At 42.3% G+C, this 21,101-nt stretch overlaps 1 protein-coding gene across 10 annotated transcripts in view; it reads left to right on the top strand.

Annotated features, from left to right (window-relative positions):
• Positions 1-10,537, top strand: part of USP6NL (USP6 N-terminal like) — a 179,584-nt gene extending 169,047 nt beyond the window's left edge. For all 10 annotated transcript variants that reach the window (XM_034644118.1, XM_034644115.1, XM_034644116.1 and 7 more), the window contains one exon: positions 8,012-10,537. In XM_034644118.1, the coding sequence (XP_034500009.1) occupies positions 8,012-9,417 (1,406 nt within the window). In that variant the 3' untranslated portion in view covers positions 9,418-10,537. The remainder of the gene's footprint in view (positions 1-8,011) is intronic.
• The last annotated feature ends 10,564 nt before the right edge of the window (positions 10,538-21,101 follow it).

Genomic DNA, 21,101 nt, shown 5'->3' with positions numbered 1-21,101 from the left:
ATTTCTGCTCTAATCTTGGTCAACTCCTTCCTTGTCAGTGGGTTAGGCCTGTCCCTCTGTTGCTGTTCCAGTTTCTTGAGGTGAGAATATAGAAACTGCATTTTAGATTTTTCTATTCTTTTGAGTGAGGCTTGGATGGCTATGTATTTCCCCCTTAGGACTGCCTTTGCAGTATCCCATAGGTTTTGGACCGTTGTGTATTCATTCTCGTTGGTCTCCATAAATTGTTTAATTTGTTTTTTGATTTCCTGGTTTATCGAGTCATTCTTGAGCAGGATGGTTCTTAGCCTCCAAGTGTTTGAGTTTCTTCCAGGTTTTTCCTTGTGGTTGAGTTCCAATTTCAGAGCGTTGTGGTCTGAGAATATGCAGGGGATAATTTCAATCTTTTGGTATTGGCTGAGACCTGTTTTGTGTCCCAGAGCATGATCTATTCTTGAGAATGTTCCATGGGCATTTGAATAGAATGAGTATTCTTTGGTTCTGGGGTGTAGTGTTCTATATATATCTATGAGGTCCAACTCGTCGAGTATGGCATTCAAAGACCTTGTTTCTTTGTCGATTTTTTGCATGGGTGTTCTGTCTATTTCTGATAGTGGAGTGTTGAGGTCCCCTACTATTAACATATTTTTATCTGTATGCCTCTTTATTTTGGTTAAGAGTTGGCTTGTGTATCTTGCTGCTCCCCTGTTGGGGGCATATATATTAATAATTGTCATATCCACTTGTTGAATACTTCCTTTAAGAATAATATAGTGCCCTTCTGTGTCTCTAACTATAGTCTTTAGTTTAAAATCCAATCTGTCTGAGAATTACTACCCCAGCTTTCTTTTGTGGTCCATTGGCGTGAAAGATGAAATTCCATCCCTTTATNTTTCTTTTGAGGTCCATTTGCGTGGAAGATGGTACTCCATCCCCTTACTCTAAGTCTGAATGCATCTTTGGGTTCAAAATGAGTCTCTTGTAGACAGCAAATGGATGGGTCATGTCTTTTTATCCAATCTGCAACCCTGTGGCGTTTTATGGGAGCATTTAGGCCATTTACATTGAGACTGATTATTGAGAGATATGATTTTAATGATGCCATGTTGCCAGTAAAGTCTTTGTTTCTATAGATTGTGACTTTCTGTTCTGTATCACTCTTGGGGCTGTTTTACCTTTATAGAACCCCCCTTAATATCTCCTGTAGGGCTGGTTTCATGGTTATGAAATTGGTCAATTACTGGCGATTCTGGAAGGTTTTCATTTCTCCATCAATTCTGAATGACAGCTTTGCTGGATAAAGGATCCTTGGCTGCATGTTTTTCTCTGAAAGAGCTTTAAAAATGCCCCCCCAAGCCTTTCTCTCATTCCAGGTCTCTGTAGACAGGTCTGACGTAATCCTGATACCTTTGCCTTGGTACGTGAGAAATTTCTTTGCCCTGGCCGCTTTCAATACTGTATCCTTGGATCTAATATTTGCGAATTGCACTATGACATGCCGTGGCGTAGGTTTGTCCTGGTTGAGNCCTTTCTCTCATTCCAGGTCTGTGTAGACAGGTCTGACGTAATTCTGATACCTTTGCCTCGGTATGTGAGAAATTTCCTTGCCCTGGCTGCTTTCAATATNTGAGAAATTTCTTTGCCCTGGCCGCTTTCAATACTGTATCCTTGGATCTAATATTTGCAAATTGCACTATGACGTGACGTGGCGTAGGTTTGTCGTGGTTGAGCTTGGGAGGGGTCCTCTCTGCCTCTTAGACGCGAATGTTTGTTTCCCTTGCTAGATTAGGGAAGTTTTCAGCTACAATTTGTTCAAATATCTCTTCTAGACCTCTGCTTTTCTCCACCCCCTCGGGGATGCCGATGATTCTGACATTGGAACGTTTAATTGAGTCAGTAATCTGTAACCTACATTCTTGCGCGTGGATTTTTTTAAGTCCAGATTCTATTTTAGCTTTTTCTTCTACTAACCCATCCTCCAATTCGCTGATACTTTCTTCTGCCTCATTCACCCTGGCCGTCAGAGCCTCTAGTTTTGACTGCATTTGGCTCATATAATTTTTAATTTCTGCCAGATTCTCTCTCATTTCCGCACTTAGAGATTCTATATTCTCATTAACATTTTCGTTAATACTTTTTTCAATCTACACATCATCTTGACCATTGTTACTCTGAATTCCATTTCTGATAATTTGGTTATATCCATATCCATTAGTTCTGTGGCAGAGGCCATAGACTGATTGTCTTTTCTTTGCTGGGGGTGATTTCTCCTTCTCGTCATTCTGATGAGGAGAGGTTGCGGGGTTGTCCAGAGCCTAAATTATTGACCGGGACCCAGGCCGTGTGCCTTTGTTTTAAAGGGATCTTAGGGATGTGGGCTTCTTGATTTTTCAGCCTGCCTTCTGGGGGAGGGGCCTGCCGCGCTAATACTCAGGCACCCCGGTTTGGGTAGAGTCTCCGTATCCCCTGGGAGGAGGGATGGGGATGGGCACACTGTGAGCCGGTATTTCCAGGCTTTTGTTCTCTGGCGGCTTTCCCTGGCGGTTTGCTGTGCCTCTTCTAAGAGTCAGAGCAGCAGTGGCCGAATCCCAGCCTCTGTCTCAGAACAGAGGGATCACGGACTATTCTCCACTGATGTTCTGGCCACTTTAACTCTGTTACTGTTGGTGCTGCTCAACCCTGCAGCATCCCGGGATGTGTGCCCCACACCCGGCGTCCCAGCCCTCGTTTCCAGGGCCGGCATGTCTCTGTCCTTTGTGTTTCTAACACCGCCAGCCGCCAGCTGCCTCCCGCGTGCTCCCGGAGCTCCCGGTCTCAGTCTGTTTCCAGTGAGCACACCGGAGTTCCGGAGTTCCCGTGAGAAGTCTGGTGGCACGCGTTCCCCGGCTCACGGTCTCAGTCTGCTCTCTCGCGGGTGCAGGTCCGTGTGTCCGTCTGCTCCCCCGTGTAGAAAAATATTGGTTGCACCCTTTGTCACTAGTGCCGTCTTCAAGCCCAGAGGGCCCCTTTGCTCTGCTCATCCTTGCAGCCCACCCCTAGCACATGAGCAAGTGTGTGGACCTGACCTTACAGTATATGCAAGAAGCAGCTCCTTCTCATGACTTCCATCCAGAGGGCTCTGGAATCAGCTCTGGGTTTGAGCTGTGCATCTGCCACTTACCAGCCAGGAGCCCCCGTGCAGGTTCACTTCTGCCTCGGTTCCCTCCTCTCTAGAATGAGAGTCACAGTGGTGACCTAAGTTATATGCCTATTGCTAAATGCTGTATGTGCAGCTTTTTGAGCGGTGGCTGCCACATGGTAAGTGCATAATGAGTATTAGCTATTGCTGTTTACTGTTATCACCATTATTACATAATCGAAGTCTGACCCACCAAGGTGAACTTGGTAAGATAGGTATCAGATGTTACTCTCCTGCTGAAAAACCCTCAGTAGCTTGCAGTTAACTCAGAAAGAAATTCAGAATCCATACCATAGTCTTCAAGGCCCTGTGTGATGTGATTTTTCTGTTCCTCCGGCCTCGTCCCGGGCTCTTCTCTGCCTGTCTCCCACTCAAGGCACAGGATGCCTTTGCTCTTGCGGAAACTCTACCCTGCTCAGTCCTGCCCCACCCCACATCACTTTAATTGTCTTCTCCTGGTGCTGACTATCTTCCTAGCTCTGCACAACCAGCATACATGCTCCATGAGGTCAGGGAATTCATCCTTTGTGTCCTCTCTGGATGGCCAGCACCCTGAGCAGGGCCTGCTACATAATATTTGCTTGATACATATGTATTAATGGATACATGAGCAAAACAAACTGTAATTGCCAATTCACTGTGTGTGCTTTCAAAAGTGCATCAAAAGTATTTCTGGAGTTTAGTGAATGTGGCATAAATGGCAGAACTGGAGTAAAAACAATGGGTCCTGGTTCTCATTCACTATCTGCTACAGAAGATCACACGGCTGCTCAGACTCTGCTTCCCACCTCTAAAATACAGGCAGAACTAGATCTCGAACCCTCAGACTCTGAGCAGCTGCCCAACTGAGGGAGGAGGAAGAAGGGGTGACTTTCCGCTTTCATCAGAGCAGCTGTGTTTGTATTTTCTTTATATATTGGGGCTTCATATGAAATTCGGTTTGAAAAAAAAGGAGTCTGCTTTTAAAAAGTTTAAAAACTACTGGATTAGAAAAGCACAAAGATTGGGGCACTGGGGTGGCTCAGTTGGTTGAGCATCCAACTGTTGGTCTCAGCCCAGGTCTTGATCTCAGGGTCGTGGGATCAAACCCTGCATTGGGTTACACGCCCAGCCCATCGTGGAGCCTACTTAAGAATAGAGCACAAAGGTCATATTTTAGCTTAATAATTCTGATTCCAGTAGCTTAACTCTTTAAAGGGTATTGTTTCTTCATCATTCTTTGTTCTCCACCTCACCAAAGAAAAGTTCACTGAATATTTTTTTAAAATATCTTAGGGGGCACCTGGGTGGCACAGCGGTTAAGCGTCTGCCTTCGGCTCAGGGTGTGATCCCGGCGTTCTGGGATCGAGCCCCGCATCGGGCTCCTCTGCTATGAGCCTGCTTCTTCCTCTCCCACTTCCCTTGCTTGTGTTCCCTCTCTCGCTGGCTGTCTCTATCTCTGTTGAATAAATAAATAAAATCTTAAAAAAAAATAAAATATCTTAGAAGTATGATATGTGAGTAAATAACAAAATTATCATCATCAAGACTGTGAGCTACATGAAAATAAGACAATGTCTATTTGCTCACGTCTCGTGGATGCGTCACTTAGCACCGGGCCTAAAGCCGAGCTCACTCAGTAAATATTGTAGATGGATGGATGGCTAGATATATGAAGAGAGCAACAACATATTAAGTGAGAATAGATTATTTTGTAATATGTGAAAAACATATTTTAAACCATGGAATGTTTACAAATGGAGTCTGTTAGTTTTTCAAGATGATATTTATTGGATATCTACATTATAATCATCTTCATTTTTTAATTTTTTTTTAAAGATTTTTTATTTATTTGACAGAGAGACAGCCAGTGAGAAAGGGAACACAAGCAGGGGGAGTGGGAGAGGAAGAAGCAGGCTTCCAGCGGAGGAGCCTGATGTGGGGCTCGATCCCATAACGCTGGGATCACACCCTGAGCCGAAGGCAGACACTTAATGACTGCGCTACCCAGGCGCCCCCATTTTTTAATTTTTTAAAACTCTTTGAAGTTTTGTATTTTAATTCCAGTAGTGTTAACATATAGTGTTATATTAGTTTCAGGTGCACAATATAGTGATTCAACAGTTCTATATATTACTCAGTGGTCATCATGATGAATGTGCTCTTAATCCCCTTCACACATCCCCCACCCACCCCCCGTCTCATAACCATCGGTTTGTTCTCTCTAGTTAAGAGTCTGTTTTGGTTTGTCTCTCTTTTTTTTCCCCTTTGCTGGTTTCCTTAAATTCCACATATTAGTGAAATTGTATGGTATTTGTCTCTGACTTACTTCACTTAGCATCATACTCTGGCTCCATCCATGTTGTTACAAATGGCAAGATTTCATTTTTTATGGCTGAGTAATATTCCATTGTATATGTATATTATCACATCTTCTTTATTCATTTATCAATGGACATTTGGACTGCTTCCATATCTTAGTTATTGTAAGTAATGCTGCAGTAAACATACAGGTGCATGTATCCCTTCGAATTAGTGGTTTTGTATTTTGGGGGTAAATACCCAATAGTGCAATTACTGGATCTTAGGGTCATTCTACTTTTAACTTTTTGAGGAACCTCCATACTGTTTTTTACAGTGGCTGCACTGGTTTGCATTCCCACCAACAGTGTACGAGGGTTCCTTTTTTTTCCCACATCCTTGCCAACACTTACTGTTTGTTGTGTTTCGTTTTAGCTTTTCTGACAGGTGTGAGGTAATAATCTCATTGTAGTTTTGATTTGCATTTCCTTGATGATGTGTGATGTTAAACATCTTTTCGTGTGTCTGCTGACCATCTGGATGAAATGTCTGTGTCTTCTGCCCATTTTTAAATTGGATTATTTCTTTTTGGGTGTTGAGTTGAATAAGTTCTTCATATATTTTGGATATTAACCCTTTATCTGATATGTCATTTGCAAATATCTTCTCCCATTCCTTTGGTTGCCTTTTACTTTTGTTGATTGTTTCCTTCGCTATGCACAAGTTTTTTATTTTGATGTAGTCCCAATAGTTTATTTTTGCTTTTGTATCCGGTATCTAGAAAAATATCATGGCTGATGTTAGAGACATTACTTCCTATGCTCTGTTCTAGGATTTTTATGGTTTTAGGTCTCACATTTAGGTATTTAATCCATTTTGAGTTTATTTTTGTGTATGGTGTAAGAAAGTGGTCCGGATTCCTTCTTTTCCATGTAGCTGTCCCATTTTCCCAGCACCGTTTGTTGAAGAGACCATCTTTTTCCCATTGCATATACTTTCCTGCTTTGTTGAAGACTAATTGACCATATAATTGTAGGTTTATTTCTTAGCTCTCTATTCTGTTCCGTTTCTCTGTGTGTCTGTTTTTGTGCCAGTACCATACTGTCTTGATCACTGTAGCTTTGTAATAGAACTTGAAGTCTGGAATTGTGATGCCTCGAGTTTTGTTTTGTTTTCAAGATTGCTTTGGCTCTTCAGGGTCTTCTGTGGTTCCATTCAAGTTTTAGGATTGTTTGTTCTAGTTCTGTGAAAAATGTTGTTGGTATTTTGATAGGGATTGAATTAAATGTGTAGATTGCTTTGGGTAGTATAAACATTTTAACAATATTTGTTCTTCCAGTCCATGATCACGGAACATCTTTCCATTTCTTTGTGTCATCTTTAATTTCTTTCATCAGTGTTTTGTAGTTTTTAGAGTACAGGCCTTTACCTCTTTGGTTAAGTTTATTCCTAGGTATTTTATTCTTTTGGTGCTATTGTAAATGGGATTATTTCTTAATTTCTCTTTCTGCTGCTTCATTATTAGTATATAGAAGTGCAACAGATTTCTGTACATTGATTTTGTATCCTGTAACTTTACTGAATTCATTTATTAATTCTGGTAGCTTTTTGGTGGAGCCTTTAGGGTTTTCTATATATAGTATCATGTCATCTGCAAATAGTGACAGTTTTACTTCTTCCTTGCCAATTTGGATGCCCTTTATTCCTTTTTCTTGTCTGGTTGCTGTGGCTAGGACTTCCAGTACTGTGTTGAGTAAAAGTTGTGAGAGTGGACATCCTAAACCTTTAGTTTACTAAAAGGCCAATTTATTGCACCTTCCTTTAATTCTTCATTAATTTTCTGATGTTAGTTATGCACATATGAAAGTAAAAGTTTTTGGTATGATTTTCTTTCTTTTTCTTTTTTAATTCTTTTTTTATTTCTTTTTTGCATTTGAAGTAGGATCCTTTTAGAGTGATTAACTTTGAAAGAGAGTATGATTTCTTTTTATCCTGAAGTTATACTTTTGGTGGGTGCTTGAGATAATAATTATAGGTACAATAATAATAAGCTGTTTTGGGACAACTTTGAGACTACAGTTGGTCATTACTGCATTTTCAATTTGGCAGACCTGCTAAAAGTTGATAGGAGAGGTTTTACTGAGATTTCAAAACCATTTTGGTTGAGTAGATTAAAGCAAAAGTAATGTAATAGTAAGACACTGAACTGCTGATCTGCATGATTGTTTTAGTAATAAAAATGAAAATATCAGCTTTGTGTTCTTGAAAAAACAACGTAACAATATATCTTAAGAAAACATAAGAATCACATGTTATATAACTATATAAACCTTACTCATAAGTTCATAAAATATTTCCACCTGCATTCTGTCTAATAAGATTTTGAGTTTTGCTGTATTTTAGTATCAGTCTCTCTAAAAAAATGCTTCTTCCAAACCCCTAAAATTCTGTGGCTTATATATATGTGTATGAGTGTACATATGAGAAGCATGCAGTTGTTCATGATGTGGTTCTTGTATTTGATACTGTTTACTCCTGTATCTATGTTACTTATGAAGCTATCTTTCCCTTTAGGTAAAGAGGATGAATATCCAAAGAAACCTTTGGGACAGCTTCCACCTGAATCTGCTTGCATTAGTCACCTGAGCAATGGACAAAGTGTGGGCAGGTCGAGTCCCCATATGAGCAGCAGAAGAGAGAGTGGCTCATCACCTCACAAAAAACATGAGCATTCCCCTCACCATCAGAGTAGAATTGGTACACCAGAACGTGTCAGGGCCCCAAGACGGAAATCAGACGATGAAGACAGTAAAAAGCTTAAAGATGAAGCAGATCTTCAAAGAAAACTTCCATCAGGTCCACAAGACAGTTCCAGGCAATATAATCATGCAGCTGCTAACCAAAATAGCAATGCCACTTCAAATACCAGGAAGGAGTTTGTGCCCAAATGGAATAAACCATCAGATACTTCGGCTATTGAAAAAACTGCCAAATATGCCATCGAAGGCAAAAGTAGGTCTGCACACCCCACACTTACAGTCACCATCCCAAGTTCTGCTGATACTCGGGTGTCAAACGTAAGGCAGAAGATGAAGGTTTTGGATGCCGATGAAGGGAAACGGGGCTCTAATGCGTCCCAGTATGATAACGTCCCTGAAAATGACAACAGCGCTTCTATTGAAGAGGCCCTAGAAAGAGCCTACTCCCAAAGTCCGAGGAACGTGGTTTACTCTCACAGCCCCAGGAAGCATGTGGAGCCAAATTCTAGTCCATCGAGAGTATCAAACAAGTTTACTTTTAAAGTGCAGCCTACAGGTTATGCAAAATACCCATCTCCGTTAGATGGGGAAGATCGCAGGACAGTGTGCCCTCCATCCTACAGTAACCCCCCTGTTTACCATGGAAATTCTCCCAAACACGTCCCTGGTGTTAACAGCAGCTTTGCATCTCCACAGTTTACCCATGGGACTCAGGTGAATCCCCCCCGGAGACCTTATGGTTCTTCTCTTTCAGTCGATATCTCTCCAGAGAAATCTTACAGCCGCCCCCTCCCTATTGTGCTGCCCTCTAGCCGCATAGAAGTTCTTCCTGTTGACACTGGTGCCGGGGGGTATTCAGGCAATTCGGGGTCACCAAAGAATGGACAGTTCATCATTCCTCCAGTGGATTATCTGCCAGATAACAGAAAGTGGTCGGAAGTCAGTTACACATACAGAGCCAAGACTCACGGACAGCTGTGGACTCAGGATGCTAATCGTGGCCACTTGAGCAATTTACCAAAATATTCCGCCTTTCAGCATGTTCCCTTTCAGGACCATAGCCTCCCGGTAGTTTCAGTAGATAGTCCAGTGCGATACAGAACTTCCCCCGGTTTAGAAGATGCCAGTTCCTCTGGGTATCAATATTCAGGGCCCTCGCCGCCAGTGTATCACTACAGAAATCGGGATGGACTTTCTATTCAAGAATCAGTATTGCTGTGAGAATTTATATATACTTGGTAAAGACAAGAGAATAGAAACCATTTGGAACCTACATTGCTATGTTTATAATTGCCAAAGCAGTATTTTATACTATTATAAACATCCTGCGCAATTCCAGTGTATGCTAGTGATAAGAATATACAGGAGCGTTCATCCCCGGTAGATGCTGCTGACGGTGAGCATTTTTAAATTGCAGCATCACCGAGCCTGTTCAGAAGAATTTAACACGGAAACATAGCAGTAGCATTTAGGGACGCACGCATAATGATAATTCAGACTCAGTGCCATTTATATCTTTCTTCAAAACCTGAGTTTTGCGCCATTAGCCCATCCTATTTTGAGTAACGTTACAAAGCACTGAAAAACTGTGTAGAGTAGATATTTTTAAGGCTATATGTAGTGCGTGTGTGTCTTTCAGTAGATACCAAAAGGCTTCCATGCACACACGTTTGAACACAGAACTAAAGAAATGTTTTAAAAAATTAATTTCAGTCTACATCCATGGAATAATTTACTATTCTTCCCTTCCTTAACTTGTCTTTCATCCAAGTCCCCCCCCTTATGTTTTCACCCGGGTCCTAGAGTGCCGTTGGGGTTTGCCCTGACCTCCTTCAGCTTCCTGCAGTTGTGGCCATTTTCTTTCCTTCTGAAAATTAAAGATGCTGGAAAGAAAGGCTCACCACTTAATGGTGCTTAAACCCAGGGCACTTGGAGTAAGTTTATGGCCAAAGGCGGGGCGCTGCTCGTCATCCACGCTCAGTTTGAGAGCAGTTTTAGTGCGTTTGTGCCCTTTGTTCTGGTCTGAGCCTTGTAAAGCTCAGAGCAGAACATTCCTTGCCAGATGCAGAGGCAGTGCTGCCGTCCCGGATGCCAGCAGGAGAGGCTGCACGTTGCTGTCTTCAAGCACTCACACAGGGCAGCCGAACAGACTCCTTGGAAATCCAGTTGAAAGCAGGATTAACAATATGGTTACTTCTTGCTTCTGCCCCTTAAATTCCTGCAGGACCCGGGCTGTTCATTTACATGAGCTTTTTCAGGCAGTCTTTGTTTCAAGGTGGTAATCAGTGGATGTTACTGCACTTAGGCCATTAAATTTGTGTAAACTTGTTAAAAAAAAAAATGATCCTAATTATTAGTAGGAGTCTAAGGTTTTAATCTTTAAAAAAAAATAGTGTGACTTTCATACTTTCAAAAATCTCCTTTTTTTCTTTTGCAGTGAAAACAAATTCAGGTTCATGGTTAAAAAATTAGCAGTGTCTTTTAAAATAGTCTATTACACTACAATTACCAAGACACGGGGACAGTTGTGGGCACCCCCAGAAAATCTGACTTTGTGTTTAATTGGAGAGCTGGTGGTCACCACACTTTTCCTCGTGTTTGAACAAGGACGAGAGTAGAAAACCTAACATCGAGGGCTCTTCTTGTTGCAAGTTGGGGCTTTAAACTTTCAAGGTACCGAAGTATGTCTTTTCAAATGAGAGGAACATTTGTTTAGCTAGTGAATGTGACAATATTTTTATGTATATAATGAGTCTAATGTAATTTTAATCAAGTTGGTAATGATGTTATTAAACAGCAAAACAAATGACAGGTTGTTCTCAGCTCAGCTCCGCGCTGAAGCGCACACAAAATCCCGCTCTCCCTGGGCTCTTGATTCGGATCGTGTGGAGGCTTCGAAAGAAATGTAGATAAAACATGTAGCTGAGGATATTAATTCCAATTTTTAAACCATGATTCTGTGACTTGTAATAAACCAAGCTGTGTAATTTAGGTTATGATAGCAGCATCTGAGCTGCTCCAAAATCTGTATGTCAACAGTGGTAAATACTGTAGATTTATATATATATATATACATATATATATATACGCAAAATATATATACACACACACTATTTTCTTATGTCATCTATGACATTTTTATCTGTATACTTTTTTTGATGTGATTGTTTTTAACATGCTAAAAGTAATTAAGTATATTTTGTTTTGTGTCTTTCATGTGCCTTTTTTCCATCTGGCAGAAGTGCTCTGCGTCTCTGATACTTCTAAGGCTAATTTTCTTCTAATCGAGGAGATACTGCTCAGTGTTTGCCTACATGACTTTATATATTTGTCACAGTTGTGTGTTAACTGCTTTATTAATTTCCAGGAGTACTGGATTTAGAACTGCATCACCTTTCCTTTGTTTTATCCGCCATTATTAATAGCAATAAGTTATTTGCCGTCTTCCCCACTATAAAACGTAGCTCTCTGATAGTGTTTCGAGTAGGAAAATTTAATTTGAACTTATTTTGCCACCATACGATCTTAGTCTTTCAAATTTATCTTTTAATAAAAGATAAATAATGGGCTGATAAAAGATGAAGTACTAGTAAAGTGGGTTAACTAGAATCACGAAGCTGTACTTGGTGCGGATCCTCGTGGAGCGGGGACTGGTCTTACTGCGTAGCTGCACGCGCTCTGAATGTTTGCCATTATTCACTCTCTTCTTCACGGCAGCCTTGCCTCACACAATAAGCACTTTGGTGTGGTTTTTGTTGTTTTAATATTTAATTTGAAAAGTTAAAGAGACCACACCCACAGTCTCCAAGGGTTTTAAAACTTTGACTCTTTCAGGTACTTATGTTTTTTGCTTGTTTGTTTGTTTTTTACCGGATTTTAAAAAAATAGCTTTTTAAAGCAGAGAGAGAGAGAGAGATACATAAATGTAAAGTCAAATATCAAAGTGTTGCAGGGGAAGAAAATAAATTACTTTCCTTCCACCCTGCTGGGTTCTCCAGCCAGGCCCTGTAAACTGGTCTGACGAAAGCTGATCAACGAGAGATAAACAGAAGCTTATTAGCAGGTGCATCCTGCATTCACATGGTGCCCAGTCTTCAGTAACTCAGAGGAGGGCTGGACTTGGGGTCTGTACCCCTAACTTAGCAGAGAGAGGGAGGAGGGGAGAGGCACTTATGGGAAAACAAGAGCCTATTTGCAAAGACGAGTGGGCCCTTAGGAGAAGTGATGGGCGGTGTGATAGTGCATGGCAGTGTCCAGGTGTGGTGCCTGGAGAGGGCAGAGCTGCCCAGGGAGGGGATTTATGACAGCTGAATTTTGGGGGGAGGTTCTGCTTTCAGGCAGAAAAGCAATTTCAGGAACTCATGTCTTTGGCTCAAAATCGTTCTTATGCCAAAGTGGTGTATTTTGGGGTGACGTGCCCTGATCCCCCTCAGAGGCAATGATAGAATGTTTCCTGAAAGAATTGAAAAAAGATTGAATAGGACATTTCAGGAGAAGAAGAATAGATGTTTACAGAATATGGTGTGATTGCTTTAACTTTTTTCATTTTAAGGAGATTCTAATACTAAATTTTATGTCATACTCTGTAATTTTACACTGAAGTTTCGTATTTGTCATTTCAGATCTCTCCCTCAGGCCGTTGAAATGCAAGGACAGAATCAGTACCTCTTCAATACTTTGCTGAGATCTCCTTTCATTTCCATGGTCAGAGAAAAACATGCCATGCCCACAAATAGGGATTTATTCACAGAGGACCTGTAGCTCAATCTTCTGGAAATACTATTACTCTCAGTTATCTTTCCGACTCACACCTTTATTTTTAGTATGCATTTGATTGTCTTAATTACAGTTTGGGGATCTTTTATTGTTTGACTGTCCTATAATTAATTTTAAATGTCCCTCTGTAATATGGATATTAATGCTTATCGATCAGGTGGTTTTAATAAGCCAGACTTTATTTTTTCAGGGACCCACGGTAGTGAGAAAAAGAAAGGATTCCACTTAACATTTAGTTCTAAGCATAATTGCCACCATTTTACACATAAGAACAATGAGGCATAAAGGAACAAATTTTAGATTTCATAGGAGTGCTTCTCAACCCTTGCCACTCTTTAGAATTATCTGGGGAACTTAACAAAAAATGTTCTTCTTGGTTTCTGTGTTAGGCCACTTAAATCAGAATCTCTAGGGTGAAACCCAGGCATCAGGTAATTGTATTTTTTTCCGCATTCAGTCAGCAAAACTCTTTAAAAAAAAAAAAAATCCCTCTAAATGTGATTTTGGTTGTCTTACGTTCCCCTATGAACTGTCTCAAAAATTCTTAATAGATCAATTTCAGAGTTTAGAAACTCTGATTTCAGGTAAGTTAGGAAAAATTCCACTGGAAGGATTCATGTTACCAGCCATCTCTGTAAATTTTGAAGAACTACTAACAGTTGTGGAAAGTATAAATACCTTCAAATGGAAGGTGGCATGACCCTCTACCTTCTCTCATTACTGCTTGCAATAGTGCCTGAAACTAGGTAGAGCCTTACTAAGGTTTCCATTTTCCTGGACAACGTCTGTCATTTTCCTTAAGTGACATGCTAAAAATAGGTCTAAGCTATTTGCAAACCTAAGTGTGTTTTCCCTATGTGAGCCGCTGAGAAAATGTGCATAGTTTGGTGATTTAGCTGCCCAGGCAGCATTTTATTGAGCACCTACAGTATGCTAGTTGTCTTAGGGACTGTGCTAAGTTCATGCTTCAAGGCGGGAGACGTGTTCTTTAAGCTGTGTGCCTCAGTTCAGTATTGGAGACGTGCACAGGTGATGATTACAGGCATAGGAAGGCCACAGCTCAGGAGGGTCAGTGGAGGCTGGTGGACTTGCCTCTGTTGCTGAGCCTGAGGATTAGTAGAGCAGATAGACGAAAGGAAGGGAGGGGCGGGACATGGCTACCGAGGGCATGTGGCGTGAGCACCTGCGTGGTACCTAGGGGGACGTTTGCCGCTGTAGTGTGTGTGTGTGCGGTGGGTGGAATGGAGTGTTCCACAGAGAGACCAGATGACAGGGGCCTTCCATGCCGTAGAACTAGATCCCCGAAGCCGATTTTCTATGGTATATTCACATTTCCTGGGTGGTCTCTAGAGGCTGCACGGGAGGGAGCAAGCCTGGAGGACGTTAGGAAGACTGCAGCAAGTGTTCTATCCAAAAGGTGGTACAGAGTGTAAGGGAAGCAGTTTCAAAGAAAAGGTGATTGATCTGAGAACTAATTACTAAGAACAGTTGGCCCAACTTGATAATTGTTTGAATGTCATCATAATAATCATAATAAGAAAAATAGTGAACGTTACTGGGTGCTTGCTATGTGTCTGGCTCTGTGCTGAAGCGTTTAACCTGCATTAACTCATTTAATTCTCGTAATAACTCTGTGAGGGACGTACTCTCTAAGTCCCTGTTCACCTGGGACAACAGCTGGTTGAGCTAACTCGCCCCACGGGACACAGTCAGCCCGTCATGGAGCCAGGACTTCAGTCCACGCGGTCTGAATCTAGAGCCTCTGTTTCCCCCCCAGCCCAGCAGTTTTAAGAAGCTATCATTTATCTGCCATAAAACTCACCCATATTAGCATACACATCAAGGATTTTTTAGTAAATTTACACAGTTGTACAACCATTACAGCAACCAATTTTAGAACTTTTCCATCACCTCCAAAAGATCTCTTGTACCCATTTGCAGTCAGTCTCCATTCCTGCCCCAAGCCTCAGGAAACCACAAAGCTACTTTCTCTCTCTCTCTGGTTTGCCTTTTCTGGACATTTCATATGCATGGGATCAGACAGTCTGTGGCTTTTTGCATCTGACTTCCTTTACACTTAGCATAATGGTTCTGAGGTTCATCCTATGTTGTAGCGTGTATTAGTAATTCCTTTTTATTGTTGAATAGCATTCCATTGCGTGACACTATCCCATTTTGTTCATTCACCAGTTGTAGACATGTGGATTGTTTTCATATTCTGCTCTGACCATTTGTGTACAAGTCTTTGTGTGGACATGTTTTCATTTCCCTTGGGCTATTGCTGGCTTTTATGGTAAGTTTATGTTTGACTTCTTAAGAAAGTGCCAGACTCTTTTCCAAAGTGTCTGCACCATTTTAGATCACCATCAGCATTGTATGAGGGTTCGAATTTCTCCACATCCTCACCAACACTTGTTATTTTCTATTTTTTTATTACAGCCACTCTAGTGATATCTCCTTGTGGCTTTGATTTGCATTTCTCTAATTGCCAAGGATGGTGAACACCTTTTCATGTACTTATGGGCCATTCATTTCATGTATCTTCTTCAGGGAAATGTCTGTTCAGATCCTTTGCTCACTTTTAAATTGGGTTATTTTCTTATTATTAAATAGTAAGAGTTCTTAATATATTCTGGATACAAGTCCTTTATAAAACATGATTTGCAAATATTTTCTCCCAGTCTGTCTTACAGTGTCTTTTGTGGTGCAAATGTTTCTAATTTTAATGAAATACAATTTTTTCAGTTTTTTTCTTTGTGAATCATGCTTTTAGTATTGTATCTGTCTGCCTAACCCAAGGTCACAATGGATTTTCTCCTGTTTTATTCTTATTAGAAGTTTTATAGTTTTAGCTCTTACATATGGGTTTATGAGCCATTTTGAATGAATTTTTGTGTATGGTGTGAGGTAAGGACCTAAATTCATGTGGATATCATGTGTTACAAAAAAGACTATGCTTTCTGCATTTGAATTGGGGACCTTGGTATGTCTGTCAAAACTCATTTGACCATATTTATAAGTGTTTATTTTAAGGTTTGAAATCAGAAAGTGTACATCCTTCAACTTTTGTTCTTTTTCAAATGGTTTTGGCTGTCCTGGGGCCTTTGCATTTCTAAATATATTTTAAGATCAGCTTGTCTGGGGGAAAAAAAGGAAGAAGAAAAAAGAAGACACTCCTGGGATTTTTGATAGGTGTTACTTTGAATCCATGGATCCATTTGGGAAGAAATGCCATCTTAACAATGTTGAGTCTTCCAATCCGTAAACATAGTCTCTACATCTATTTTAATCTTCTTTAATTGCTCTCAGCAACATTTTTTAGTTTTAGTATGTCTTGCACTTCTTTTGTTAAAATTATTCCTAAGTATTTTATTTTTCTTGCTCTTGTGAATGCATTGTTTTCTTCAGAGACCGCGTGCTTCTCCATCATTCTTACTGCCGAGGGGAGAGCGAGTTGTTAAGGTTGAGTTCTGTACTGCCCAGGTTGGGTGCTAGGCTAGATCGTGGGGCCACCATCTGATAGAACTCAGAAGATGGAGCAGGCTGAGGTTTAGTGAGAAAATGACATGTTTTGACTTTTAGAATTTGAGGAATAGGGGGTTGACAGATGGTGTTGTCTGACAGACAGCTGACCGTTCCAGAGAGATTTGGGACTTGCTTGCCAGCACGTAGGAGGTAAAGCTGTGAGAGAGTTCTTGTCTAAGGAGAAGATGAGCAAGCTAAGGATGGGGAGATGGGGGGGGGGGGGCGCTGACATTTAAGAGGTGCCAGAGAGAAAGTGTGTGAAGGACTCAGAGGGAGCAGTCACGGACTGGCTCTGCAAGAGCTCATTGCCCAGTGACTGACCGTTGCGCTTTGGAGCCAGACTGGCTCGAGTGTGCACTTTGCATCAGTGGTGAAATTGTGATGTAACAAAGCAACAAAGTCCCTGTCCTCCTGGAGCTGGTGCTCTGATCCCTTTCCTCACCCGTAAATGAAGACTGGTATTTATTTCATGGAGCTGTGAGTTGAATGAGTTACTGTATGTAAAGTGTTCAGCACAGCATCGTCACACAATAATAATTTCAAATGTGATCTGTAATCACATGCCACCACCAGGCAAGGTTTAGTGACGAGAGCGTGGGCTTTGATGTTCTGGAGCTGAGCCTGGTGAGGAGCACAGAGGTAGGCAGGAATGTGACAACGTGACACAGGAGAAGCCAGCCATGGCTGGAGGAGCAAGCGTTTCGAGAGGGAAACTATCGGCAGCATACCCACAAGGCAGCGGGGCGGCCTGGTGACTGGGACTGAAGAGAATTTGGATCTGACACCTGCTGTCATTCCTCAAGCCTCAGATTGAGGGGTTTGCAGGCACAAGTGGGAGGTGATGCAGCTCTCTCTGGAGGCTTGCATGCGAAGGGAAGGGCAGGTGCGGAATAGGAGCTGGAGGGACTGACGGGTAAAGGTGGGGACTGGGGGGAGGGATGTATTTACATGGAAAAAATCATGCTAGTTGGAAATCAGTTTTGACCGTTCCAGTACTTCTATTAGGCAGCCCGTGCTTTTATTCCAGTTTGCTACTTTATGTGTTCATGAGTATTAAAACACCGATCATTTCACTTTCTGTAATTCAGAGTTTTCACTTTAATTTGGAGGAAAATCGGCATAATTAATATACAGCAGGCTGTATCAAGAAAGCCCTTACGTACTGCCCGTGAATATCCTTGACGTTGTAGAGCACGTACGATATCTTGCTGTCTCCTGATAGGAGAGGCAATGCAGAAGTACCGTGTGTGCAGACGATGGAGAGGTCAGCTTCTTGTAGCTAAGTATGAGTCAGTGATGAGCCGTGGCTCACCGAAAAGCTAAATCACTCATGAAGGAGTTCCTAAGCTCTGCCACAAATCCATGGTGAGACTTCGGGCAGACCATGGGGCCCTGTGGGACTCCGTTTTCTGCTCTGTCATTCAAGGGTNCTCTGGAGGTGGGGAAGGGGGGTTTGTCAAGGGTCCTGCCTCAAACACTAAGAGGAGAGTGCCCGAGTCCTCTTCATCTGCTTTGTGCTGGGTAGGCTGTCAAGTGCTAGAAGAGTGGTAGGCAAGGGCTGGAGGTCCCTGCTCGTGTGGAGCAGATAGTCTTGTGGGGAAGGCCCACGTGGATTATGCAGTTACCAGCACAGCGGATGACCCACGTGCGTGGCAAGGACCCGGGAGGAGGAGCACCTGGCGCACGGAGGGCCTGTGATGATGGCAAGCAGGAGGATGATGCACGTGGGAAATGATGTGGCCTGAGTTTGACACGGGGAAACAGCCACAGTGATGGGCAGAGGACGCTGGCACACTGTCGTGGAAGATGCGCCGTTCTCCCACAGCAGCCTGGAAGTAAGGAGAGCAGAGTAACAAATACACAAACAGCTCCTAACATGCAGACAGGTTACTAACGCACAGACAGATTTCAGTTGTCAGCCATGTCTGCACCCATGAGTCCTGCCATTAGTGGAGTCACCTTTGAGAAGGAAGGACCACGGTGGCCCTGTGCATTTGCNGAAGGACCTTGGTGGCCCTGTGCATTTGCAGTTTGGTAGGAGAACTGGAGTTCATCAAATCTGCACTGTGGTCTGAGTTTGCCCCTTGGCAACAGTGTGATCTTGGGCAAGTCCTATTCCCTTTCTGGGCCTCGCTTTCTTCCGCTATAAAATGTCGGCGTTAGAGCCAGAAAGGTTGGTGGAGGTGGCCTAAGATGGCGGATCCCAGCCATGGCTGCAAGTAAGAATCACCTGGAAGCTGCCAAAAATATTCATGCCTGGGCCCACCCACCCCAGACCAATCAAGTCGCAATCCCCCAGGGTGGGGCCCAGGAATTAGGGTTGCACACCTACAGCTCAACAACGCAGTTGTGTAGGATACGCTGCAACAAAACCCGTGAAGTGTGGACCACAGAGCAAGAAAGGAAATAACCACTCTCTCCAGCCCCAGTGTATTTTTCTAGCTCCCATATCCTACTACTCCTGAAAAATCATATGAAGGCATTTTTATTTAGAGGTTTTGAGAGGTGTGATGAAAATACTTGGGTTTGAAAACGAACTTGGAGATGTCTCAGCATTTCCACCAGCCTTGCCGGACCTGTCTCATGAACAAAATAGGAAAAATGAGGCGTTCCCTACAAGGTTGTTCTGCAGATTAATTCAGATAATGCGCATGTCACACAGTGCTTGGAACAGAGATGCTTTATAAATGTTCGGTGATGAATGTGTTTGTATGGGGAAAGGGCTGATATTCATATTTTAAGAGCTTTTTTTTCCCTTTTAGACTTGTAAAGTACCCCCAGATGGAATGTGGGCAAAGAATATTAAAAGAACACGTACAGATAAAGACGTCCAAAGCTAACATATTCTACATCCCCATTGATTAAGGAAGTTGAAATTGAAACAGTGATTGGCAAAGACAGCAGAAAGGGTGTCCGTGCCCTGCTAGTGAAAGGAAAATTGCAACACAAAAACGTACTGCTTTCCAGTGCCCATTTATATTTTGTATTCTTCAGTCCAGCAGTACTACTTCTATGAACAAAAATACAAGTGGAAAAAAAGGATTTTTCTTGCACCAGTATTTATAATTGAGAAAAATTGGAAATAACTTGAATGTCCATCAATAAAGGATAGGTTAAATTATGGTATAACCACATGAAAGAATACTGTTCACCCTTTAAAAATATATGGGTAGCTTTACATGTATTGATATGGAGAGAAGTTCATGATTTATTGCTCGGTGAAAACAGCTAAACAGTATTCATGAGCCCTTGGTTGGCTTTCCAGCTTCTGGCTTCACCTCAGGTCAGCCTTGTGGTGTTGAAGGTCATGGGTGCTTTGGCCATGGGGGCTGCTCACCATTGGTTTAGGACCTGTGGGCTCTCCAGGAGGGCCATGGAAGTGTGGTTTGCATGAAGTCTTTGGAGCCTTTTAGGACAGACAGAGAAGGGTTTAGAAGGTGGGACCTAAGAATCAGTTGAAGCAAGACAGGGAGGTGAGGAGGGGCAAACGCCCCTAAGACAGGGCAGGGCTTGTCCCAGGTGGGTAGGAATAGGAGGTGGGAGCGAAGCAGAACATATACTCCCAACTGGGGTTACCATTTAGGCTTTTACCAAAAGTGAACATGACAGGGCTTTGGGGGAAACTCAGCAAATGCTGGTCCTCAACGGAGAGGCTCTCAGACTGCTGTTCCGTTGTTCGCTCCTGGTCTTTTGGGGGCGTGGGGGAGGGAGAAGGAGGGGCAAGAAAATCACAGGTTCCTGGGGGCAGCCCTGACAGGCGGCAAGTGGTCACTGGCCAGGAGCTCCAGACCAGGGATACTGAGTAGAAGCCACACCCCGACTGCTTGAGGCCGGTGTGCCCTGGGGATGAAAGGGCCTCTTGTTTCTACCTTTGAGCTGGAGGTCAGTGATGCCTGGTCAGTGAAAGTCAAAAAAACAATAATAATAAATTTTTCGAAAGGCAGAAATCTTAGAAATATGAAGACCTGGAAACATGGGGGGAGTCAGATGCCTCATACTCTCTTCCTGCCGCATGAGTCAATGTTGGATTTAAGGGCTTCTATTTAAAATCCCGTCTGGGAAGCCCATCTTTTCCTCCCTGGCCAGCCCTGATGGGAAACAATGGCAGGTGTTTGCTGGTACCAGAAAGGGGTGGAGGAGATTTCAAGCCCGGACTTGTCCCATATTTTAAATATCACTGGATGCTCCATTAGTCCAGGGTAAGCTGTTCTTTTGGATTTTATGGGTCAGTAAAATATCCCTCCAGATTTGAGGCACTGTCATAGGGCTGTCCATTTTTATTTTTCAAGTACGTTTATTGAAAATATGCTAAAGAATCTTACACATGAAAAAGAAGAACGCATAAACTCAGAAAAAGGTGTTCTTTACATTGAATATAGTTACCCTTGTAATATATTGACTTTTTTTTTTAACGCCTTATTGCAGGTGGGTGAAAACTGTATAGCTCCGCTCAGATGCACACATCAGCATTTAAAGGCCACTGAATTAGTGTTTGTTTCAATCCCAGATGATATGATTAGATTGTGTGGTTTGTAGAAAATTAAATTCTTTAGCCAAACCAGATGTTAAGCTTCTGCGCAGAATCAATATGCTATTAGAAGTCC

The sequence above is a fragment of the Ailuropoda melanoleuca genome, chromosome 15, assembly GCF_002007445.2.
Source record: "Ailuropoda melanoleuca isolate Jingjing chromosome 15, ASM200744v2, whole genome shotgun sequence".
Taxonomy (NCBI): Eukaryota; Metazoa; Chordata; class Mammalia; order Carnivora; family Ursidae; genus Ailuropoda; species Ailuropoda melanoleuca.
Note: the sequence above shows the minus strand (reverse complement) of the source record. Positions and strands in the feature narration are given on the sequence as shown.